At 38.3% G+C, this 17,182-nt stretch overlaps 1 protein-coding gene across 1 annotated transcript in view; it reads right to left on the reverse strand.

The window, feature by feature from the left end:
• Positions 1-2,644: 2,644 nt before the first annotated feature.
• LOC107802986 (agamous-like MADS-box protein AGL27) overlaps positions 2,645-17,182 on the reverse strand; it is a 32,686-nt gene continuing 18,148 nt past the window's right edge. Inside the window, exons 2-7 of the mRNA XM_016626571.2 lie at positions 5,524-5,602; positions 4,914-4,969; positions 4,745-4,844; positions 4,264-4,305; positions 3,250-3,291; positions 2,645-3,134 (exon numbers count right to left, since the gene is read on the reverse strand). Coding sequence (XP_016482057.1) covers positions 3,021-3,134; positions 3,250-3,291; positions 4,264-4,305; positions 4,745-4,844; positions 4,914-4,969; positions 5,524-5,602 — 433 coding nt within the window. The 3' untranslated portion in view covers positions 2,645-3,020. The remainder of the gene's footprint in view (positions 3,135-3,249; positions 3,292-4,263; positions 4,306-4,744; positions 4,845-4,913; positions 4,970-5,523; positions 5,603-17,182) is intronic.

Here is a 17,182-nt window from a genome sequence, read left to right on the forward strand (position 1 = left end):
ACTATTTTTAACTTTTAACTTTAGGCATTAATACCAACAAAAGGGTTGTAGTGAAGTGGTAAGTACTCCTTCATCTTTAAGCCCCAGGTATGACCTCGCCTTGTTAGTGAGAGCTTATCCAAGCTCGAATCCTTAGTCGAGCCCCAACGTGAGTATCAAACACAGGGTGAGAAACCAAAAAATAAAATTATGTTATTAACGGTAATATGAGAAATTTAAATTTAAATTATTTTAAATATGAAAATGTTATTTTTCTTGAACAAATTAAGAAGAATATAGTGTTAGGGAATACCAATTTAATACTAAAAAATTCACCAAAAAGACTACTTTTTTTAATCTTTATTACTCATCAATTATCAACATATGTTTTACACTCTTCAACAAAATCAGAAATTCTTTTTCTTTTAAAATTATCATTTTTTAGAATATAAATTAAAGAAAATATTTTTGTCATTATCAAATACGAGGAGTGAAATGATGTTGAATCTTATCTTTTCTAGTGCCTCCAAGTCAGTCTTAATTGTTTCGGCCGCATCAAGGATGTTGGTTCCTTGTACAGATTTTGTGATAGAAGGTACTACCACCTTTAGGAGTACATATGCAGCCCCACGTGGCCAAGCCTTTAGATTATTTAAGTACATTAACCAGGACGACAAAAGTGGAGCAGAGGACAACACAGTTTATTTCATGGATAAGCCATAGTTCCTTTTAGTTTTTGGTTAAGTTTGTCCCTTATATATGGATAAAGCATCTTTAATCCCTTAACTTTGTTAAAATAGAGCACACTTGGTCTCCCTTACATAATTATGTTAAAAATTAAGGGGTCGCTTGCTTGGAAAACAAGTTATCCCAGGATTAATTGTCCCGAAATTGTTATTCCGCTCTCCCGTAAGGATAAAAATAACACTAAAATCCCACTACTAATCTCAGGATTAATTATATCGCGATTTTATCCCAACCAAATGGGGGATAAACTCATCTCAAATTTAAAATTTCAGAATTAATTATCCATTATTCTTCGTATCAAATGTGCCCTAACGGTGCTATCCCTTGAAGCTTCTCAAATGATGATCCCCTCTAGGTTCTGTAAGATAGTGACTAGTGACTACCTTACCTGAAAACCAAGGAATAATTAATGCAGGAAACATCTCTTTTAAAATTAGCTATCATGTGTGAAAATTTCAACTGATAGTACTGTTATTTTTCTTGACTACTGCACATTTCATAGAAAACAGAGTATTCATTTGAATGTGTTATTGTGTTTAGAATCCCTTAACTAAAACTCACAAAACTTATTTGGTTATACTGGTTTTCATTTTTAAAAAGAATTGATTTCAACAGTTGTACTGTTATTCCTTTAATTTCAGTGCATTCACGTAACCTAACTTCGACAGTTCCACAACAAATCCAAGTAGTTCCAGAATAACTATTACTAGAGGAGACAAACATACAAAAGAGAAAATGAAGTTAAAATAGCACGGTATAGCCAGTTTTCGAACTGGTCATTCAAAAATAGCCACCGTTTACGAAGTCAATGAAAAATAGTCACTATTTTGCTGCAACAGAGACCGGTCCCGCATAATATACGGGAGTTCGGTGCATATGTGTACGAACTCCAGCATATTATGCTGGACCGGTATACTTTGCTGATTCCTATATAATACACGGGAGACTGGAGCACCGATGCTCCAAACTCCAGTATATTATACTGGACATTTATACTTGCTGGAACTCCAGTATATTATGCTGGCGTTCTAGTGTACTTATGCTGGAACTCCAACATATTATGCTGGAGTTCCAGCATAGTTATCTTGGAACTCCCGTATAATATACGAGCGTATTTTCCGGGGTTTGAACAGTATTTTCGCTCAGATTTATCTTTACATGAAAAGTGGCTAAATTTCGATTACTTTTGAAACTGGGCTATTTTTGAATGACCAGTTGTAAATCTGGCTATTTTTAAATTTCTCTCGAAAATGAATTACCATCGTATACCTTTAAACTATGGAAACATTATTGATTGAATAATCTAGTCCATACATTAAACTAAAACTTCACAGCACATAAATAGAAAAAAGAAATTAAGAATTACATATGAAGGGATTAATTAAGTCGACCCCTACTAACTTAAAGAGAAAAACTTCATAGGTTCTGTCATCTCCACTTGCTTAATATAGCAAAGGCAAAAGCAAAACCAAAATACAGAACCACTTTAAGAAAGTTAAGGGACTAAAAAGGCTCAGGATTATATTTAAAGGATAAAAATAGACCTATTCCCATAGATTTAGTCAGAAATTCATTCCTTTTAACCTAACCTTTTAAACGTGCTACTGCTTTGTAACAGAGCAGCCCGCAAGTGATATTGTCCGCTCTGGGCCTAGGCCCTCACGGATTTAAAACGCGTTACTATGGTCTAAGGCTTGTTAACTTATATACCCAGCATCCCTCTTGTGTTTTGCCGATGTGAGACTCTGTCTAAAATCTGAGGTATTATATGCTCCAATAACAAGATCCTCATTCCTTAGCTTCTACACTAAGAATGAATACTGCAACGGCACGAATGAAAGAGCAACTTTCCCAAAGAATAAACGGTAATATTTCTTAGAATGAATATGTCAAAGACAGAAGCTGTTCCTATTTTCCCCAGAATGGTACTGTAACATTCAGAATAAAAATGTTTAGGAGAGGATACACAGATACATAAATAAACAAAAATCACCAACAAACGAAATTAAAGACATGATTAAGACATTACAGAATCCATACACATTTGAAAAGGAAAAAAGAGCTCATCATAGTTGGTCTTACAGATGAACAATTAAATATTATTTTATAAATATTACACCAATATCTTTTACTGTTGATTTTGGACATACCGAATTTGCAGTGTTTCAGGTGCATCATAATCCTTCAAATAAATGGGAATGACAAAGTAGAGGTGCCAAGTTAGAAGCACCAGATAACCTTGGCAAATTGTTCCGGTTGAGCCTCTACAAGATACTTGACATATACAACGATAACTAGAGGAAATTCAGGGTCGCTCTCTGCTGTCCACGAATCATGGGGACTGGTGCAAGGTTAGTGAAATTCGAAGCCATACCATTAACTTCTCTGTTTTTCTTGATCACAGCTATCTGTAGGTGCATATGCACATTTATTTTGTCATTTAGAAAACCATGGAAGATATATCTATACAGACAACACCTAATTTGTGCTAGCAAAAGAGAAGATCTATCATATAAGATTTACCCTGTCTTCCAGAAGTTTGTTTTCTTCCTTCAGCAGTTTTTCCTGCAGAGAAGAGTCTAAGGTCATACCTTCTGTCACACAATGTAATGGCAACTTAACATCATATTAATTCTCCCTCAAATAATAATGAATTCTGGTCACAGAGTAGAAATTCCAGGAGAATTCATTTGACTTATTTAGTAGCCCCAGAAGTTTAACAGAACTATGTAGAGCTGTAAACAAGAACAGCGACTTAAAGGAACAAAAACTATTCTATCAGTTATACAAATATAATTTAAACTTTATCTTATGCCGTGGCAGATAAAATATGATCTTAGGCTCAGGTATTCAAGATCACAAGCTGTTCTATCCTCCACCACAATGCTGTGGCTCCAAGGGGCACTTAATTCGGGAAGATGACAAGTCTAGATTTGCTTGAAATCATCTATGCTTAAGAATTTGAATTAAGATGGCATGCAAGTTCTAGGTGGTCGCATGAAACTAATCCATGCAAATATAGCATAATATGAGTCAGTATCCGGGGAGCCAAAGACAAAGGGGTAACATGGCTATGATAGAGCAACTTCACAGGAAATGAAAGTGCAAATGACAGACCAAACTCTTGAGCTCACATGAAGTGCTGAAATGCGGTGGACGAACTGAAGGATTTTTTCGGAGAATAAGTCATTTTCTGGTGTTTTATTAGAAAATATTTTTCACCGAATGCGGGACGATGAGCTTCCTTACTTTCAGCCCAAAGTCCTTTTCTTCACAACTATCACAACTCTTTAACTTCATGCACAACTATCCAACACTTGATTATCAAAACATTGTCATGTTCGCTAATGTCATTATAAAGATTTAGTTAATGTTTTTGGAGATAAATATTTCCATTCTTCCATTTTCCAACCAAACAATGGAATCGTTTTCCACAAAATATTTTTCAGAAAAAAGTGATTTTTCAGAGACATTTTCCAAGAAATGTTTTCCGTCATATACCAACTCACATTTGTGAGAGTAACAGCCGAGACTTACCTTCTCTTGAAGAGACTTGATATATTCAACCATCAAATGTGTCTGCATAAAACAAAACAAGTTAAATTCGCTTCCAAGGAGAAACAGATGTTAAAAACACTTAAAAAGACATGGAAATACTTGTAAAAAGACAAACTGAGGTAAATGGAAGTAAAAGGTGTAGCTGGTGAAATCATGAAAAATTTGAGGCCCCTTGGCATTTAGACTAGAAAGTGAATCAAGACAAACTAACAAATCACTAGCTGGTATAAGATTACAAGAGAGATAAAGAATGAGAACGCTGAACTACACTAACTAGGGGTTGTAGCGCCTAAAAAACATGATGTAGTGATATCAACACTGCCCTGGCTTCAGGTGGTAGCTAGTAAGCTTGAGGCAATAAGAAAGGTAGCTGGAGCTTTTCTGCACAGTTCAACACCAGAGTCCAAATGATGCAACTTTAAATATGGAAGAAAAAAGATACAGAGGAATCCGCTATGACCTTCTGAGATCTGGCTTGCATCAGAGCAGATTGCAGTTGGTTTTCCAAATGGACAAGGTCAGTCACACTGAGACCATCAACATCAGGCTCCTCGAGTTGCCTTCAAATTGAGACAGAGCATCAGTACTATACCTTTCAAGAAATGAAAGAGAAGCATGAAGGTTAGTACCTTTCTACTGTTTGTAACAGTTCTCCCACTGTCATGAAGCTTGCATATTTAGAGTGCTATTTCCACCTCACAAGGATAGGTAACTTTCAGTACTTGGACTGTAATATGATTACCAGAGAAACATTGAATAACACACAATTAACTGATAATAAGTTATTCCATATATGAATGAATAACTTCAGAGGTCCTCTTTTTGGTCCAATAAAATACTTATAGTGTCTAGCATGAGTCGTTTTAGCTGAAGAGCGAGATACTTGATAGACTATGATGACAAGTTACTATCATAATCACTACATAATAGGTTGGACCTTCAAGTCAGGTGGCACACCAACCGGACATATATGTTAGTGTCTATAGACCTACTCAGAATGCAGGAAGTTGTACTCAGATGCTACAGTGCAATTTTTCTTCGGGATGGGGGGGATTTGTGGGTTTTTTTTTTTGGGTTTGGGGGGGGGGGGGGGCGGCTGTGTCTAACGAGTTGCTTGAAGCTGTACATAGAGTTATTACTGTTGACGTATTTCAAGTATCCGGAGAGAATTATAATTTGCCCCATTAGGGACATCCAATAAAAAGAGAGCTAATTAATCAAGACAAACTACACAAATACCTCTGTGTCAGAAACATCTGCAGAGATCTCTTTTTCTGCTTCCACATGGTTGTGATATCGCCGAACGATCTCTACTAGACTGAAACATACAATATTGTGAGATATGATTATTGATGGGGTAAGTACACAAAGTTGTAGCATACGCTTATTGATGGTTACGTACAAGGGCGATAATTTTAGGGATCAGATTTATTTTTTAATTTCTTTTTTTCTTTGGGGTGGGGTGGGTGGGGGTGGGGGGGATGCTTCAGAAGATTCTGAACAAAATTTATGGTTTTCAATCTCAGTGAACATGCACTATAATGCTTGCTTACTAGTCAATCATACACACAAGACGTGAAATAAATTAGTCAGGCAACCACAAAATCTGTAAAACTGCAACAATAGTTAGTCAGTACTCTCGAATTCAGTAACTAGGAGTGCATTTAGCAGTTTTATTGGAAACAAAAGCAGACAAGGTAAGCAAATGGGAAATTACTTGGGATGCCATGATTCCCAAAATCAGGTTTTTGGTCTCTGAATATGTGAACTTTGTCAAATCGGTGCTACGATTTGTTGGTTGTACAGGCATTTGATCTTATTGAAGAGTCCAGCTAGAGCCTAAATAGAACTCACATTTTAGTCAAGGAAGGAACTTTCAGCTCTTCTATTGCTTCATTTTTTTTTTCCTCTGGAGCAAGTTCCATTATATTAACTAAGCCTCTCTTAAAGCCAATGCTGTGTTTTGGTATCTGTCTCAACAATCCCATTAATGCCTTTTTTTTTTTTTGAAGATTTCCTGTCTCATCCACTGGAAAGAAGGAAAACTACGAAAAATTGCAACCCTCACTTGACAACAGCAAAAGGGGATGATACGGACCCCAGCTCTAGCTTTTTATTGATATGAGATACATTACCGAGAGAATCTCCTAGAGCATATCAGTCTATATGAACATTCTGTCTAGTAATTTCAGTCCCTCGCTACTAACTAATGTGCCGGAATGACAAGTAAAATCACAAGCAGCTTGCACAAGTCCAGGCCTAAACTAATTATGTCTCTAATTCTTTCCTATTACTAGTTCTGTTCGGACTGGTTACAAGTACGTGACCTTGCTAAGGATAAAGATGCTGAACAGTGCGAAGATAAAAAGAAAAGGCCATAGGATTACTAGTAGGAATACTCTATATGATGAGATAACTGAACCAGTGAGACACTGGTTTATAAGGAATCTAAAACATACATTGGATTTTGCCGATGGTCTTTACAAGAACTTGCATTAGACCAATCTCTGGGATGACACAACTAAATTGGCTAAGGGAATGGTACCAAGAGGGCTCTAAATGGTTGATTCGGATTGGATCAAATAGTAGAAAGTGAGACCAAATTACCAGTCTGGCCATACAATGATAAGTGTTTCCTCAACTTATAGAATGTGAAAATCAGTGGCGAAGCTACAGTGTGTTAAGGCTGATCACTGGACACCCTTCACCAGAAAGAAAACTATACTGTGTATATGGGTGAAATATTAGTTTATACTGATATATATTAAACCTTGAACACCTTTCACACAACCAAGAAAAGTAGCCCAGCAGTAAAGAGTGTTCAAATAGGCTTCACGGTGGTCATTTTGATTCTCACTTCCGACGTTTTTGCTTCATTGCCCTATTTTAAACGACAAGAAACCTTCTAATCGTATCCATTGCTCTCCGTCAGCCCCATGCCCCGCTCCACACTCGCCTCTCTCGTCTCCAACAATTCTCTTCTCTCTTTCTATTTGATTTTTCTTTCTTTTTTTGGTTGCTTCCAACAAAATTGATTTGTATTAACTTCCGTTTTCATCTACACTCTCAAATGCATGCTTTGACTTTTCCAAGAATACAATATCCATAGAAACTACAAAATATGATTATTAGGAAAGAAGAAAATTCATATTTTTCTTGTTGGTTGGGTTATAATTTTGTGTTGTGTGATTAATCTTGTAACTACAATACTTAAATTTACTTTGAAGTTTCAATAAACTTGGAGAAATATTTTTGTAAAAGTACAAAAACAAGTTCGAAGCCCTAAAATTAACCTAACCGCAAGAAAATGTCGACCATCAGATTTTCCAGCGCATTAAACTGAAAGAACTTCATCTAAAGGCTGATTTAGCTGAAAGAACTTCATCTAAAGGCTGATTCTAGTTTTGATTAATACAATTGTTAGTTCTATTATAAGAGTTTTTATACAACAACAACAACAACTTACCTAGTGAAATTCCACAGGTAAGGTCTGGGGAGGATAGTGTGTACGTAAACTTTAGCCACTGATTCTGATAGATTCTCGGTTCAAGGAAAGCGTAATCTCAGCAGTCATGAAAAATAAATACGACAGTGAAGAAGTGGCGGAAAAAGAAGCAGTAATAACGACAAGAAAAATAAGATAACTGAAGCAAAAAATAGCATGCAGTAATAAAAACTAAGAGTAAGAAAATAGGGGAGTTACTAATACCACTGGTATGAAGAAGAAAAATACCCACTACCTTAATTCTCGACCTCCACATCCTCCTATCAAGGGTCAGGTCCTTAGTAAACTGAAGATGTGTCATGTCCTGCCTAATCACCTCTCCCCAATTTTGGCCTACCTCTGCCTTTCCTTAGATTCATCATTGTCAACCTCTCATACCTCCTCACTGGGGCATCCGTGCATCTCTTCTTCACACTTATGATTTAGCTAAATATTTATGTAGAGATTGAGACTTATAGCCTGTTTGTCCAAGCTTTTAAAATCAGCTTATTTTGATATAAGTGTTTTTCTCAAAAGTACTTTTGGTGATAAAACAATTTGTGTTTGGCCAATTAATTTCAAAAGTACTTCTAAGCAACAATTAGTGTTTGGTCAAACTTTTAAAAAGTACTTCTAAATATATTTTTCTCAAAAGTACTTTTGGGGAGAAACTATTTTTTTTACTTCTCCAAAACTGCTTTTGCTTCTACTCAAAAACACTTCTTTTTCTTCTAAAAGTTTTGCCAAACACTTCAACTTTGAAATTTTTTTAAAAAAAAAATAAGAAGAAGTGCTTTTGGTCTTGGAGAAACTTGGCCAAACAGGCTATTAGGCAAAAAGCTTGACTATTCCCTCAAGCTTGGTTGGGGATTTATTGCTATTACAAAGTGTACATATATGGTAAGTGTATAATACATAATAAAATCCTAATCAAATCATGATGATTCTATGTCAATCACATAATATCTCCTAATCAAATCATCATGGTTTTATGCAAATCACATAATATCTCAACACTCACCCTCAAGCTGGAGCGTATATATCATACTCCAAGCTTGTTACAAATGTATTTAATTCGAGGACGTCTCAATGATTTAGCAAGAACATCTGCTAACTGATCATCCGAGCTAACAAAACTGGTGGTTATACATCGTGACTCAATCTTTTGTCTAATGAAATGACAATCCACTTTTATATGTTTTGTCCTCATGAAAAACAAGATTTAAGGCAATGTGAAGAGCATCTTGATTATCGCATATTAAATTCATCTGGTTGACGTCTACACACATTAATACTTGAAGAAGTTGTTTCAACCATATAAGCTCACAAGTGGCAAGAGTCATAGTACTAGATCTAGTGACAACGTCTTGCTTTTTGCTCTTCCAAGAATTTAAGTTCCTTCCAAGCATGACACATTATTCAAAAGTAGAACGTCTGTCTGATGGAGAACTTGCCCAATATGCATCAGAATATCCAACAAGATCGAGGTGACCCTTAACTTCATATATCAATCCTTGTCCTGGAGCTCTTTTTATGTATCTGGGGATAGGGATGACTACATCCCAACCTTTACACGGGGCTTGGAGAAACTGGCTACCTACATTCGCTGCGAACGAAATATATGGTCGTTTAATCGTGAGATAATTCAATTTCCCAACTAGTCTTCGATATTTGCCCGGGTCATCTAGGAACCCCCCCCCCCCCCGGAACAAGTTTTACATTCGGATCTATAGAAGTATCAACAGGTTTACAATTTGTCATACATGTCTCCTCTAATATATCCAAAGCGTACTTCCTTTGTAAGATTGCAATGCATGTCTTGGATTGTGCTACCTCAATCCCCAAAAAGTACTTTAACTTTCCCAAATTTGTGGTTTGAAAGTTGTTGGATAGATGTTGCTTTAGCTGAAGAATTCCTTCCTGGTCATTACCTGCTATGACGATGTCATCCACATAGGCTAACAGGTAGATACATTCATCTGGACCATCATGCCGATAAAAAACAGAATGATCTGTTGCACTTCCTAACCATGCTCTTGGAGATTGTTTTGAACCAATTCTTGAAAACCCCAATTCCTTACCATCTTTTCACCCACACTCCCACTCCATTCTCCAATTTAAGTTCCTTCCAAGCATGACACATTATTCAAAATTGGAGAATAGAGTGGGAGTGTGGGTGAAAAGATGGTAAGGAATTGAGGTTTTCAAGAATTTAAGTTCCATTCTTCAAATTGGGCAAGTTCTCCAATTTAGATGTAGATCTAGTGACAACGTCTTGCTTTTTGCTCTTCCAAGAATTTAAGTTCCTTCCAAGCATGACACATTATTCAAAAGTAGAACGTCTGTCTGATGGAGAACTTGCCCAATATGCATCAGAATATCCAACAAGATCGAGGTGACCCTTAACTTCATATATCAATCCTTGTCCTGGAGCTCTTTTTATGTATCTGGGGATAGGGATGACTACATCCCAACCTTTACACGGGGCTTGGAGAAACTGGCTACCTACATTCGCTGCGAACGAAATATATGGTCGTTTAATCGTGAGATAATTCAATTTCCCAACTAGTCTTCGATATTTGCCCGGGTCATCTAGCCCCCCCCCCCCCCCCGGAACAAGTTTTACATTCGGATCTATAGAAGTATCAACAGGTTTACAATTTGTCATACATGTCTCCTCTAATATATCCAAAGCGTACTTCCTTTGTAAGATTGCAATGCATGTCTTGGATTGTGCTACCTCAATCCCCAAAAAGTACTTTAACTTTCCCAAATTTGTGGTTTGAAAGTTGTTGGATAGATGTTGCTTTAGCTGAAGAATTCCTTCCTGGTCATTACCTGCTATGACGATGTCATCCACATAGGCTAACAGGTAGATACATTCATCTGGACCATCATGCCGATAAAAAACAGAATGATCTGTTGCACTTCCTAACCATGCTCTTGGAGATTGTTTTGAACCAATTCTTGAAAACCCCAATTCCTTACCATCTTTTCACCCACACTCCCACTCCATTCTCCAATTTCTAACTCAAAACCATCCAACATCAACCCTTATCGCTATCCTTATTATCAAAAACAAAAAAATTGAAAAATAAGTGTTTGAATTACCCCGGAAGGATGCAAGGGACGATTGCAATGGTGCCGAGGTAGGCTGATGGTACAGACTTTTTGGGTTGAACAGAGAGTTGGGGAGTGAAGAAAAATTGTTGCAGAACAGGGCGTTTCTGCGGTCCATTATGCGACCGCAGAACTGATTTGCGGACCGCAGATCCACCGCAGAGTGAAGCAGAGAAATGGGCCAATTTTGGAGGTTGTTTTGCTGTCAATTATGCGACCGCATAATCGTTTCGTGGGCCGCACATCCGTAGCAGAACCAGCATGAGGAATTTCGGAGGGAGGTTCTGCGGTCCATTATGCAACCGCAGAATTGGTCTGCAGACCACAGACCTGTCGCATACCTGCACAGAAGTGCCCAGTTCCATAGGACCATTATGCGGTCCACTTTGCGGACCGCAGAAGTGTTATGTGGTCGCATATGCGACTACAGATCTGCATCGGGCTTCATTTTTCTAATTTTATAACCCGATCCCATTTCGTTTTAATTAGCCATAGAGGTCATTTTTTAGGGGTTAGCTGATATTTTAGAGAGAGGAGAAAGCTATTTTAGAGAGAAAAAGGAGGATTCAAGGATTTCACTACTCAACTTGGATCAAGCCTTGGAATTTCATCAAAAGGAACTTGCTAGGGTTTCTAAAAGGTAAGAATTTCTTCCCCCAGTTCTCCAATTTCGAATTTTGGGTTGGTTATGAGTGATGAGAGTAGACACATCACATGCATGAGCTAATAGGGATTGTAGGGAAGTTGTTGGACAACCTTGGGTGGTTTTGTTGTTGAATTGGTTGAGGAAAGGTTGGGTTGTCATTGTAGCAGCTCTTGCCATACGAATTCCTCTAATCGTGCTTGTTATTCTCCTCTCTTCTATAGATTGGCATCGTTAGGAGTGTCGAGACGTTGTTGTTACACCATGGAAGGCTCTTTCGAGGTATGAATGCTTAACTCTTCTTCTAGTATCGGAATCCAGGAATTCTTACAAAACTCCATCGCGTGTAGTTCGAACTTGAAACACTATTGAGGTGGGATATTCAAGCTAGTAAATTGACTCTCAAATAGCATAACGTGTCAGAAACCTCATGTGTTAATGATTCCCTCTTTGACTTAATTATGTTATACCCATTTGGGGAAGAAAGCTTTGTACGGAATCAATGTGATCAAATTCTTATTTCACATATAATGAAATCTTATGAACGTATACTTGTTAAGGCCAAAGGTGCCAAATGGTTGATTCAAAAAGAAATCTTTTGTACAAACTATTATCGTTTTGGGAATCCGAAGTGTGGCATTGTGAATACACCTCCACCCGCACACATTGGGATGAGGTGGCGGGGCCGCTTTGTGTAGAGATTGTGATTGTGAATACATCCCCACCCGCACACATTGGGGTGAGGCGACGGGGCCGCTTTGTGTAGAGGTTGTGTTTGTGAATACACCCCTACCTGCACACATTGAGGTGAGCCGGCGGGGCCGCTTTGTGTAGAGATTATGATTGTGATTACACCTCCACCCGCACACATTGGGGTGAGGCGGCAGGGCCGCTTTGTGTAGAGATTGTGGCATTGTCGTAGAGGTCATATAGAGTATTCCCAACTTGAAATTTATAAATGTTATTGAGAGTTTTAAATTAAATTGGCTATGGTTTTTAATGGCTATTTAAGATCTTTTATTGCTTCCATGATTCGTCACATTCATGTTGCACTTCCAATCCTTGAAGGGGGTGTTTGGTTTTCATACTAGTACTATTCGACATGTACTAATGTCTCTTTTGCCGGGTGCGCTGCATCTTTAATGGATGCAGGTGGTTCCACAACAGGTGGCTAGATCAGTGATAGCAGCACACCCTCTTCCCAACTGTCTTGGTGAGCCCACTTCATTTTGGGACCGTATATCTTTTGCTCCTTATACATTTAGTTTTGAGGTATAGCCGGAGCCTTGTTGCCGGCACTATCATTGTACTCCTTGGTATATATTAGAGGCTCCGTAGACATAGTATGGGTAGTATGTTGGTGTTGGGAAGGTCAAACTAGTAATGTTATATTTGTACCACATGTACCACTTCGAACTATGAAAGTGTATGTGTTTTGAGACTTAAAATGATGTAACTAATGATAATGAATTGATGTTGTTCACATGATCCTCCTCATTGTCTAACTAATGAAATAGATCTTCTCCTTGATCATGAGGGAGTTCGGGTAGGAGGTATTGTACATGCTTGCTCGGCCGGGTTACCTTGGTGGAGCGCCGGTCACGCTCCCCGAGGTTGGGGCGTGACAAGCTTGGTGCAGAGACTTTATGCCTCAATGAAATAGCTTGGTGCAGAGACTTTATGCCTCAATGAAATAGATCATGAGAGAGTTCGGGTAGGAGGTACTGTACATGCTTGCTCGGCCGGGTTACCTTGGTAGAGCGCCGGTCACACTCCCCGAGGTTGGGACGTGACAAGCTTGGTGCAGAGACTTTATGCCTCAATGAAATAGATCTTCTCCTTGATCATGAGGAAGTTCGGGTAGGAGGTATTGTACATGCTTGCTCGGCCGGGTTACCTTGGTGGAGCGCCGGTCATGCTCCCCGAGGTTGGGGCGTGACAAGCTTGGTGCAGAGACTTTATGCCTCCATGAGTGATACAAAATATGTTCAACATTAAGAAGCGAAATATTCCTCGGACTAAGGAGAACCGCTTTGACATGGATCAACAAGCCACATCGAAGAAGGAATAGATAGTGTGTCCTTAAATAAAGTCGGATAATAGCTAAAAACTCATTCCAAAGAGGCATTTATACTACTATCCTATTTGAGCGATAGCTGCAAATTCATACTAACATCTTGATTCTTGCATGCATGTCCAAATTAGATGTAATATGGTTCAAGATGTTATATCTACCCCTTTCGAGTAACAACAACAAAAAAAAAAATCAGTGAGTTCCCACAAGTGGGATCTAGGGAGGGTAATTTGTATGCCGACTCTACCCCTACCCTAGTTTTCGATAGACCCTGGGCTAGAGAGTAGATGAAAAGAAGCATTGGCCACAAATAGTAACAACAACAAAATATTAAGAGACCAAAGTGAAAGATATCAATAAAACAGTAGGTAAAGATATCAATTTACGAGTAAAAGGAACACCAAACTAACACTAATGCTACCGATCTGAGAAAGAAACCAAAGCGAAAGGTACCTACTAACCTTCTAATCTAATTTTCGACCTCCACACCCTCATATCAAGGGACATGTCCTCGATAAGCTTCAGCAGCGCCATGTCCTATCTAATCACCTCTCCCCAATACTTCTTTGGCCTACCTCTACCCCTCTTACTACCCAATATGGCCAACCTCTCAAACCTCCTAACTAGGCATCAGTGCTTCTCCTCTTTAAATCTGAGTCTCGCCTCCCGTAGCTTATCCTCCACGAGAGCCACCCCACCTTCTCGTGAAAAAAATCATTCCTAATCTTATCAAATAGTATGTCCGCACATCCATCTCAACATTTTCATTTCAACTACTTTTATCTTCTGGACAGGAGAGTTCTTGACTGGCCAACACTCTGCCCCATACAACATAGTCGGTCTAACCACCACTTTATAGAACATATCTTTAAGTAGTGGCACATTCTTATCACACAAGACACTAGAAGCTAGCCTTCATTTCATCCATCCTACTCCGCTACAATGTGTGACATCCTCATCAGTCTCCTGAAACTTCCTCTCTTTGGAATGACTTGTGTTTGAAGCCTCACCTTCATGCCCACTTCTTGGGTAACGTCGTTGAACTTGCGCTCCAAGTATTCCATCTTGGTCCTGCTCAACTTGAAACCTTTAGACTCTAGGGTCTGCCTCCAATCCAGCCTCTCGTTAACACCACCCCGCATCTCATCAATCAGAACTATATCATCAACAAATAACATACACCCAATGTTACACATATCTAAAAGAAATGGCAAGGCCAACTTGGAAGTGAAACCTTGGGGTCTTCATCAACACGTATTTCTCACATAACAAGACAAGAATGACAAAGTGGGATGACTTCATAACGTAGGTATAATGGATGTATTAAGATGAACAGAATGGAAATATGTCTCATCTAGAAGGTATGACTTCCTAGGACAAAAGCTTACTAGCTTTACGTATAGAATAATGTTATTAATAGTAGTTACGTAGTCACTTAAAGCAATGAAGCGATACGAAACAAGAGGTTCACGGGTGAAGCCATTCGCTTCAAGAGAAATGTGTGCTTAATATGTATTTGGTATTTTTCAAATTTAATAACTTGTACGCTTCATCACTTCAAAGAAAAATGCACTCACTTCTCATTTTTCGCTTCAAGCGCATGGAACCTCTTATTTTTTTGCTTTTCACTTTTAAAAACACTGGCATAGAAACATTGTTTCAGCTAGCACTGTGCAATGTTCCACTACACCAGTCTGAGGTAAGGTGCTTGTTCCCAGCGAATCCGCTCCACTCTAGCAGAGGCCAAAGCTTGCCAATCAGGATATTGCACCACAATGGAAGGGTAAATTGACTTAAGAACAAGACTGAATGATCGAGTCATTACACCCTGCTGAATATACATTGATGAACCGGTTCATCGATCTCTTCTCATCCATTTCAGGTCAAGAGTTCCCGATGTTCAAACCGTTTATAATTGACATGCAAAGCATGGCAACACATCTTCCATGCTCCGTAAATACACACTAATTTTCTTCTGCAAATGTTTTTGTATCTCTAATAACTTATTTTTGCACATGCTCGTCATGTAACAATACGTAGGATCACCTGTCATGACTATTTCTCAATACGATTTAGGAGATTGATGAACAAGCTACCTCTCTATAGCAATACATAACTCCACGAATTGTATATGGTCGAGGAACTTTTGGTACAAATATTTTTAGTGAAGATAGAAACTTTATTGATAGACTGATAGAACCATCACATTACTAACTATACCACGACATTTGTCTTCTCCACCAAAAAGTTGTTCTTTCTATGGAGACTCCATGACATTTGTCTTCTCCACATTTTCAACACACCTTTATTCATTAGCTTATTGAATTAAATCTCTTTAGGAGTACCCTATTAGACCACAACACCTTTCCAAGTTGTTTCCTCAGTGTAGTTCAATCTTTTTATGGTTAAAATAACCATCATTCCTCCGTGTCCTTAATCTCATGAAAAAAAATTCTATCAAAAAGCCAAATTCCTTATTAAAAAGACATAATAGGACCTCTTTAAAGAAACAACCGGTATCATCGTTCTTTATGTACTTGAGCTTGTGAAAGAAATGTCTAAAAGCCAAATTCCTTATTAAAAAGGTGCAACAGGACCTCTTTTGGAAGACTATATTAAGAAACAATTGTTATCATCTACTAAAACGTTGCAGAGGAGACAATAGATAGGACTGCAGGCGCAACAACTACGCCCTCATAATAACAACAAATTCACCAAGAACAATTATATACTACCAACTACAACAAAAGCAAGAGCTTGACACCAACTTAAGAGATCAAAGAAAAAGAAAGTTTCCCTTGCACCAACTCAAGAAATCAAAGAAAAAGAAGTTCGATATCTTCTAGAAAACCATGCCCTACGAACACGAGTTATGCGATATGATCAGAGAAGGCCAAGAATACGTTGCCCTTGCACCAACTCAAGAAATCAAAGAAAAAGAAGTTCGATATCTTCTAGAAAACCATGCCCTACGAACACGAGTTATGCGATATGATCAGAGAAGGCCAAGAATACAACCTTTACTTCGTTAGTGATTTCCTAAAGATGAAATCATGACAAAGATCCCCCATGGGGAAATATAATGAAAGTACCAAGGCGTTAAAGCAACTAATGATGTGATTAAGGCTACCCGAAGCATGCACGGACCTTCACATGAGGTAAGTAAGATATAATTTATTTGTGCGGTATGAGTTAGAAGTGGTTTATAATGGGTAAAATAGTCCAAAGAGATCAAAATGAAATTGAAAATCAAGTTCTTACAAGGCAACCTCGAGCGATTGCCTAGGGTGTTCCAACCAAGAACGTGATGCAATAAACCCTTTCCATCGCAAGGTGCATCACAATAGCTCAAACATGGCAAGTCCAACCTTTTCTATTTGTGAGGTTACCGCAAGGTAAGTTGCTCGGACTCGGGTGCGGGTGTCCGATACGGGTGCGAATCTAGAGGTCGGATCCTTCATAATCTAAATTTTAAGATTCAGGAGTATTGATCCAAGTACGGGTACTTGTGTTGGGACTCGACTATAAATAATTCAAATATCTAAAAATAGAGTATAAAAATGTCTAAATTATGAGA

This window comes from Nicotiana tabacum, chromosome 1, assembly GCF_000715075.1.
Source record: "Nicotiana tabacum cultivar K326 chromosome 1, ASM71507v2, whole genome shotgun sequence".
Classification (NCBI taxonomy): Eukaryota; Viridiplantae; Streptophyta; class Magnoliopsida; order Solanales; family Solanaceae; genus Nicotiana; species Nicotiana tabacum.